The 9,300-nt window shown below is 45.2% G+C and overlaps 1 protein-coding gene across 1 annotated transcript; it reads left to right on the top strand.

Moving 5' to 3' along the window:
• Positions 1-313: 313 nt before the first annotated feature.
• Positions 314-1,615, top strand: LOC123232519 (QRFP-like peptide receptor). The gene has a single exon (XM_044658970.1). It carries the CDS (start codon positions 314-316, stop codon positions 1,613-1,615), a length of 1,302 nt encoding a protein of 433 aa, XP_044514905.1.
• The last annotated feature ends 7,685 nt before the right edge of the window (positions 1,616-9,300 follow it).

Below are 9,300 nucleotides of genomic sequence, written 5' to 3' on the forward strand. Positions count from 1 at the left end.
TTCCTTCACACGTCACAGCCCCCAGCATATCCCAGGTACCCTCAAAACCTCCTCGTGCATGCCTATTGTAATCTAAAATGGGATGATCTGCCTACACCACCCTGTCTCCAAATCCATAGGCAATCCCCAGTCCAGAGGCAAGAGTTAAGGGGCGAGAAAATCCAGAGCTATTCAGAATGAGTTTGGATGGTTGGTTTCCCAGGGTAGCTTCTCCGGGTGCCAGATTTCTGATCTTCATCCTTTCCTAGACTCGAACCAAACTTCATTGGGCCCTGGAGGACACCCCGGACCTCCTAAATCCACGAAGTTTATTATGGACACCACCTACTTGACCTCCTCCGCTAACGAGGAGAACAGTACCCTGCAGGCAATGGCCAGCAACCACAGTTTGGGAGAGCTGAGCTGGGAGGAGCTGGAAAAGCTGCTCTTCTTTTTCGCTAAGGAGCCGGTGGCCATCAGCCTGACAGCACTCTACCTGCTCTCCTTTTCCGTGGGGCTAGCTGGCAACACCGCATCCCTGTGGGTGTTGCTGGCAGGGGAGAAGCGCAGGGCAGGACGCTCCGGAACAGCTCCGGAAGGCCCCAGTCCCACTCGCCGCCTGCTGGCCAACCTGGCGGTGTGTGACCTGTTGGTGGTGTGCATCTGCATGCCCTTGACCGTGGGCAACGTGCTCTACAAGGCCTGGGTTTTCGGAGACTTCCTGTGTCGTGCCGCGCCTTTCTTGCAAGCGCTAACCGTGGCCGCGAGTGCCCTGAGCCTCACAGCCATCAGTCTGCACCGATACTACGGCGTCCGGCGGCCTCTGCGCGCCCGGGCCTCCTGTACCCGCGGTCGTGCACTGGCCACCATCCTCTCCGTCTGGGCAGTTTCGGCCGCTATCTGTCTGCCTTTGGCCTTTGCCAACCGGAGAGATGAGATCGAGTTGGTGGAGGGGCTGCCGCTGGCCTTCCCCATTTGCCGCGAGGTGTGGCCTGGGGCGCGGCTGAAGCAGGCCTACAGTTGTCTCCTCTTCGGGTTGCTCTACTGCTTGCCGGTGTTGTTCAACCTGGCCTTGGGCTGGCTGACTGTGAAGAGACTCCAGGATCCGCCAGGACCTTGGGCTCGACGTCCCCGGGAGGGTGAAGAGCCCTGGCCAACGCTGCCGGCCCTCCCTGCTTCCCGGCTGAAGGTGAGGCGGCGCGTGGCGCACATGGTAATGGCTCTGGTCGCCCTGTTCGCTGTCACTTGGCTGCCAATCTATCTGCTGGATATCTGGATCGACTTCCACACGCCAGATTGGTCCCATGGGAAGCCTACCACAGCCTGGGTTCTGCAGCTGAGGCCTTTCGCCCAGTGGCTGGGCCTCACCAACTCCAGTCTCAACCCACTCTGCTATTGCTTCGTGGGCAGCCTGGCCCGCACCGCCCGCCAAGTGAGACGCCGCTATCGCCAGAGGCTCAGCTCTCTGTTCAGACCCTCCATCATCGAGGGAACTCCCTTGAGGGAAGGGGGCACCGAGACCAAAGGCAGAGATGTGGCGCGCTCCCCCCGGGTTTCTGCGCAGGAGGCTACTAGCGAAAGAAAGGAGAAAGTTCCCTTCGGCCATTTCCCACCTCTAAGCAAACCTTTGGACTAGAGAACCCAGCGAAGCTTCAGATCTCCGCAAGTTCTCTGCCCGCAAGGGAATTGGAGGAAAGATGCTCTCAAAGTCGTGCAATCTCCATGACCTCCTACTTGTCTACTGCTTCCTCTCCTTCAGCCATTCTTTCCATCTGGTAAATTTAGTCTGTGTCTAGGTTCATATTTGTCTCCTCCTTAACTAGCCAGAGCTTCAAGGGAGTGTAGCATGTGGTTGAAGGTGAGGCTTGATGGATCCTGGGATTGAGAAAGCATGGGAGACACCTGAAGAATATTTCTACTTTGTATAGAGTGGGGCTTCTTCCCATCCTCTCCATGTTGGCCTCACCTCTAGCTTAGCTGAGACCTCTGATCCCAGGACATTAAGACAGTTTGAAAAGGGAAAGTGGGACGCTAGGGTTGGAAGGGGCTTCTTGGGTTCTCTCTCTTCTTGTAGAAGACTGTTCTGAAGTCCCAATATGCCAGAGGGTTTGGGAAAGCTGGAAGAGAGTAAATGACCCCTCTAATCAGTCCACCAAACTGTTTGGAGCTCTAATAGGATCCTAGAACAATGGTGTAGTCATTAATAAAAAGAGCCTTTGTGGTCAGTGACTCTTCTCTGCTCAAGTACTCAACTTATGGGGATAAAGGCTGATAATCCTCCAGAGCAGCACAAGAGTGATCACTTCTCTCCTCCAGGAGTTGGGCTGGGGGACATTGGCAGGGAGGGTACAGTGAAAGAAGCCTAGGTCTCAGAATCACAAGAACTGGTGTCAAGCCCCTACATATCCATTTACTAGCTTGTGACTGCCAACAAATCACTTCCCTAACCTCAGTTTTCTCATTTGTAAAAATTGAAGGGAGAATGCTTTGTAAAACTTTAAAGCTCTATAGAAACATGAGTTACTATTATGAAGAGCAAAATCTAAGGGACCAGTAGTTCCTTATGAACTCTCTGAGAGGGACAAGTCGTAAAAAGTTTCATGGTAGCTCCAACCTTTCAGGTTGATTTCAGAATCCTGCTGTCATATCAACATAAACTGTAATCAGTGGCCCAGGATGTTAATGCTAGAAAAGACCTTAGAGACCATCTAATCACGGAGCTCTTAATCTTTGGGATGTGTGTGTGTGTGTGTGTGTGTGTGTGTGTGTGTGTGAGAGAGAGAGAGAGAGAGAGAGAGAGAGAGAGAGAGAGAGAGATAGTCATTTGTTGAAGTCTATGGACCTCTTCTAGGAATTTAAAAAATAATAATCAAAGGAAATGCAAAATTTCAGTTTGATGTTAGTAAAAAAAAAGATGCAAATTTTTCCCATCTAAGTTCATATACCCCTGCTCAAGAAACTCCCATCTATTCAAATCCCTTCATTTTACAGAGGAAAATAAAATCTAGGAAGAAATAACTCACCTAATGTCTGACAGCTAGTTAGTGCTATATCTTTGACTAAGAGTCCAAATCTGACTTCTAATCCAAAGCTCTTTCCATTATACCACCACCAGCTCTTCATATTCAATTCAGTTCCACAAGTATTTCTTGAGTGCTTGACTAGGAGCTGGAGGAGGAAGAGGGAGAGAGCAGAGTTACAAAAGCCTTATCATTCGTCATTTTCCTGTATAGCCAAATGCATCTGGGGCTGATGCTTTTAGAACATTCACTCATGAGGTTCTGTTATTTCCTTTCTTTTTTTTCCTTTCAGCTTTGTGTCTGTTGCTTCTAGCTCCTCCTTGTCAGACTGCTTCTGCATACCTACTACCTAGAGAAAACTCTAAACCTAAGTTTCCGAGAGGAAAAAAAACCCAACTTGGAGTCCTTTCTAATGTAATTTACCATTCTTCACACATGAAGAACTAACTCCATCCTTATCCTGTATAGGGGGCAGGGGATATACTTTGAGATGTTAAGAATGGGGCTTGGCTTGCATTCGTTTATAGTCATACATTTTCATCCATCACCATTTTGACCAATGAAGTTCATTTGCAAGTCTCATGGTATATACTTGGAAGAAAAGACCCATATGGGTGGGCATATCAATAAATCTCTTTCAGAGACAGTGTCCTCTAGCCAGAGCCTAGAAGCTGGCAAAGTAAACAGATGCCTAGGGGACAACATATAAGAGAACACAATGAAGAATGCCTCTGATTAACTTTATGAATGCCCACTCCAGAAAATCCTGTTTCTCAGTAACAAGGAGGTATTTATTTGCCCTTAGTTAAAGAGTAGGTGTTACATTGGGCAGCTAGATGGTGCAGTGAATAAAATTCCAAGCCTAGAAAAGATTTGTCTTTCTGAGTTCAAATCTGGCCTGAGACACTTGCTGTGTGACCCTGGGCAAGTCACATAACGCTGCTTGCCTCAGTTTCCTCATCTGTAAAATAAGCTGGAGAAGGAAATGGCAAACAGTTCCAGTATCTTTGCCAAAACAAAACAAAAGAAACCCCAAATAGGTAAGGAAGAGTAGGAAATTACTGAACAACAACAGGTGTTACATTAAAAACTGAAAGAACTCATTTTTAAATCTTGTCTATCACACATAGTTTCCTTCTACAGGTTCTGTACCTTTTCTTCCTTCCTTCCTTCCTTTCTTCCTTCCTTCCTTCATCCCTCCCTCCCTTCCTTTTTCTCCTTCTTTCTTTCTTCCTTCCTTCCTTTCTTCATTTCTCTCTCTCTTTTTCTTTTTTCCTTCCTTCCTTCCTTCCTTCCTTCCTTCCTTCCTTCCTTCCTTCTCTCCCCTCCTCTTTCAATCCAAAAATTGGTACGCACATGAAGTTTGGGATTCAGGAAAGAGTCCTCACCCTTTCAAATGCACCACCAGCTAAATATCCTAACTCCTGGAGGCTTCTTGGCGAGCTTCGTTAATTGCTTGAGTGCAAGCTGGCTACCCATCTTAGCCAAATGACTCATTGGGCCAGGAGGAGAGAAGGCTGGATTGGAATCTCTAGCAAAGGTGTTCTTGACCACTCAGATACTCACCCTAGCTTGCCCATGGGATTCGTTTGCCTAGAGCTATTTCAGTGATTCCCGGCAAATTGCATCTCTCTGTTGATATTTTCTCGTTGCTTTTTCCCTCCCTGCTTTCCACCTCTCTGCCCCATCCTTTGTCCTCATTACAGCTGCTCAGTGGTGTGTGTGTATGTGCACACGTGTCTTTGTTAGAACCTAGCAGACACGAGCCTCATAGCAGAAGGATCTGAGAGGGTAGATTAGACCTGCTCCACCCTACCTAAGGGAATTCATTTGTCCCTCTCTCCCAACCCACTCCCATCACCAGCCCCAGATCTCCTGCTATCAGGCCACTGCATCACCTAGGAGGTGAAAAGATGCTAGCAGAGGGAAGGCAAGAGGACTGGGATGAAAGGAATAAAACCCCCTGAACAACAAAAATATTGTAGCCACTTTATGAAACTAGAGACATCGCTGGCCTCAGCCCATTTGGGCGTAGCCAGGTATAGTGGAAAGAGTTTTGGAATCATCCCGAGATCTGAGTTAAGGTTCCACTACCAGCTGATGCCATGCTTATCTCTATGACCTCTGATGGCTTGCTCTTAGTTTCTCTACCTCTCTTTCTTCATCGGGAAAAGGGGCCTAAGAATACTGGTCCGTTGTAAGGAAGGAGCTTTGTAAACCTTAAAACATCGCTTAATGTAAGCTGTAATTATTGTCATTAGCTCCCAGCCTCCCCATGGGCCCCTCAAGAGAGAAGCCTCTGGGTGGGAAAGCGTGGACTGCCGTTAATGGTTTCCAGGACAACCTCCTCCCAGTTCTACAGTGTTCCTAGTATGCTTATCAACCAGCCACAATCATTAGCTGACTGTGAGCTTCAGGGTAGTCCGGGGAGGGGATGGGGGATGGAGGGTGCATGAGAGGGACTGGAAACGCTAAGTTCTTGCTTCTCCAAAGCCAAAGAGAAAAGGAGACCATTAGATTCTTCCCCAAACCACCCTTTGCCCACCACTACACCACCACTAACATAAAGAGGATGCGGAGTTGTGGCAGCTAAGTGACTCAGTGGATTGAGAACTAGACCTAGAGATGGGAAGTCCTGGCTTCAAATCTGGCTTCAGACACTTAGTATCTGTATGATCCTGAGCAAGTCACTTAATTCTCATTGCCTAGCCCTTACGGATCTTCTGTCTTGGAACTAACACACAATATCGATTCTAAGATGGGAGTTTACCTTTTTTTGTTTTGTTTTTGTTTTGTTTCATTTTGTTTAAGAAGAAGATGGAGAGACTCCCAGTCATTCCTGATTGCTTCCTGTATCCTCTCTGGCTATAGAAAGTAGATGTCAACAATAACAGCAGTATTGAGGAATGACCAAATGTGATACTTAGCTACTATCAGCAACACAATGATTCAGGGCAATTCTGAAAGAATTGTGAAAAAAAATACTACCCACCTCCAGAGAAAGAACTTTTGGAGCGGAAATGAAGATGAAAGCATATGATTTATCACTTGTTCATTTGGGTTTATGTTTTGGGGTTTATAAGATTATTCACTTACAGAAATGAACAATATGGAAATTTAAAAAATTTAATTCCTGTTAAAAATAAAATAAAGTTTCATAGTTCATAGTTTTAAAAAGGGAAGTCGGTGTCAAAACTAGGACAAGGAGATACTACTGAATGAAGGAGTGGAAAGAGTGCTGGCCTTAGAAGCCATAGGATTTAGGGCAAAAGGAGTCCAGCTCCATTTTACATATGAAGGAAGTGAGGTTCAGAAAGAAGAGTTTTTTGAACCTCAAAAAATGTCATAAGTAATAATTGGCGGAGAGTAAGGACCGTATAGTTGTTTGTTTGTTTTTTTAAATAAATTCTAACCTTCTGTCTTAGAATCAATACTATATAAGGCAGAAAACTGCTAGGTTATGGGAGTTAAATGACTTGTCCAGGGTCACACATCTAGGAAGTATCTGAGACCAGATTTGAACTCAGGACTCTCTAGATCTGGCCTTCAATCCATTAAGCCACCTAGCTGCCTCTTGGACAGTAGATTTAGAGATAGAAGGGACCTTCAAAGTTGTCCAAGCCAAGCTCCCTTTTTGTGACTTGTCCAAAGGTGGCAGAGGTATGGCTCCTCAGACTCCAAATTCAACACTCTTTCCATTCCACTGCCTTGCCTCACAGGTTCTCTAACCCCAAATATCCAGTCCTGCCCTCCCTCCAATCCTCCCAATCCCACATCTAGCTGGTCTAATGACTACCTGTGGAACCTTGGACTTCCTCTTTCAGGGTCTTGTTCTTATCTCTAAAATGAAGAACTTGTAAGTTCTAAAGTCCCTTCTAACCCTTCATTCTATGATCAGTCTCCATTCCTCATCCATATTTAAAGGATTCACAAAGGCAAGGACAGGATGTATAGTCCAGAGGAAAGAGCATTATATTTCAGATGGGCAACCTTTGAATATGGGATGGGAGGGGGAGGAGAAGCAGCATCTCTCCTTCCCCCATCAAGGGAGACATGCTCCTGGGAAAGACAAGGAAGGAAAAGGACTCTCTTCAGTCCAACCTCACTCTTTATTCCTCCCTGCTTCTCTATTCTTACCCTCATGAGGAGGGAACTAACATCCCACTGGAATTTCCCCAGTAATCTTCATGGGCTTCTTTACTCTACCCCAACTCTAAAGCTTCATTGTTTTGTTTCCTGGCCTATCCTCCTTCTTCCCAGGGCTCTGAAACCTCCTTCACTGTTCAATACAATTCGATACCTCTCTTTTTTCTTTCCCTTCTGTTTTTTTATCTTTTTTATTAGGATCAAGTCTCAGTCTCTTGCCTCCCACTATGAAGACCATTGAATTATACAGCACATTTTCCTCATTTTATTTTTAAAAACCCTTACCTTCCAACTTGAACTCAATACTATGTATTGATTCTAAAGCAGAAGAGTGGTAAGGGCTAGGCAATAGGGATTAAGTGACTTGCCCAGGGTCACACAGCTAGGAAATGTCTGAGGCTAGATTTTAACCCAGAACCTCCCCCTCTCTGGGCCTGACATTCAATCCACTGAGTCACTAACTGCTCCTGTTCCTCATTTTAAAGTGCTGAATGTGAATTATCAATGAACAGTCACCACCTCTTGTCCTGTCTGCTTGCCTGAGAACAGAACCTTCTCTAATTTCTCTGATCATATATGAACCCAAGGAGATCAAGTCCTACCAATATCTAAGGCACTATAGAATGGCAAAGAAGAAAGAGGTCTGAACTTGGAACCAGAGAACCTGAAAGCTGATTCTGGCACTATCACTACTATACTTTGGGCAGGCCACTTCGCTTCATCTATTAAACTTGGGGGTTGGCATCTTCCAACTCTGAATCCCAAGATGCCATTGTACAGGAGACCAAACTCTCCAATGCTTGTCTCTCAGTCACTATATTCCATGGTTTCCTTCTGAAATGAATATTTGACTTGAACCATTTTGAGTTGCATATAAAGAAGACAGTTGTCCTGAAGTCAGCATTGGGGCCAAAGGTAGGCAATGCAGACCTCTGATAGGGGCCAATAAGGGACATTTCCCCCCATATTTCTTTTTTATGCACATTTTAAAAAGAATTTGACTTGTATTTTATCAGAATTTCCACTGCAGATCAACACCTGCCCTGCAACTTAGCCTGGGACGTTTTTGTTTTTAACCCTTACCTTGTCATAATACCAGTTCTAAGACAGAAGGGCAGCAAGGGCTAGGCAATTGGGGTTAAGTGATTTGCCCAGAGTCATATAGCTAGAAAGTGTCTGAGACCAGATTTGAACCCATGTCCTCCCAATTCTATCAAATTCAGTTCTTTAAGACTGCTGATGATACCATGCTATATCTTGTACATATGTATAATGCTAGAAAATCCTGCTTTCTGTGGCAGGCAGCATTTACTTTGTGACTAGTCATGTTTCATGTATTACAGTAAGGACACAAAGTCTCTGGCAGATAGGAACACATGCTCCCAGACACACAACAATCAAAGAAAATAGACTATCAAGAATTCCCTTTGTCCATAAAATGCTTCTGTAAATTATGCTTTGTTGTGATGTATTCATGAGGGTTGGGAGTGGGATGGGTGTGAAATGAAGAACTGCAAAGTTCAACGGAGAACAGCGAGTACAAATCACAGAATCACTGAATATAATACCTTAGAAAAGTATGGTACATTGATTTGTGAGGCTGTGATCAATGCCTCTAGGGCTAAAGAAACAAGAATGGCCACTGGGAGCACCCTGAAATGTTTAATGTTACCTGTACATGAATAACTGTGGTTGTCTTGCTTCTGTTCTATCTCAAAACTAAAATAAACTACTCTCTTATGATATAAAACTGTGTTTATATGTACAACTGTGTTTATACTTGCAGGGCAGAGTCAATTCTCCTTGCCTGGGGTACTCAAATGTCCTGACCAGACTTTGACTAAAGCCATCTTATCTCCCAGGAGCCTCCAGGGTCCAGATTTAGGACTGCTTTCAACCTCTTCATCTTCAAAATCTTAATATAGTTTGGTGTTTTTGTTTCTTATTAATATGTTTTGTTTTTATATCATCATTCCCCTTCCCTCCTTCCATCTTTCTTTCCTTCCCTCCTCCCTTCTTTCTCTCTTCCTTCTCTCTTCATTCCTTCTTTTCTTCCTTCCTTCTTTTCTTCCTTCCTTCCTTTCTCCCTTTCTTTCTTCCTTCCCTCCTTTCTTTCTTCCTTCCTTCCTTCCTTTCTCTCTCTCTTTCTCTCTCT

Source organism: Gracilinanus agilis, chromosome 1, assembly GCF_016433145.1.
Source record: "Gracilinanus agilis isolate LMUSP501 chromosome 1, AgileGrace, whole genome shotgun sequence".
In the NCBI taxonomy this organism is placed as follows: domain Eukaryota; kingdom Metazoa; phylum Chordata; class Mammalia; order Didelphimorphia; family Didelphidae; genus Gracilinanus; species Gracilinanus agilis.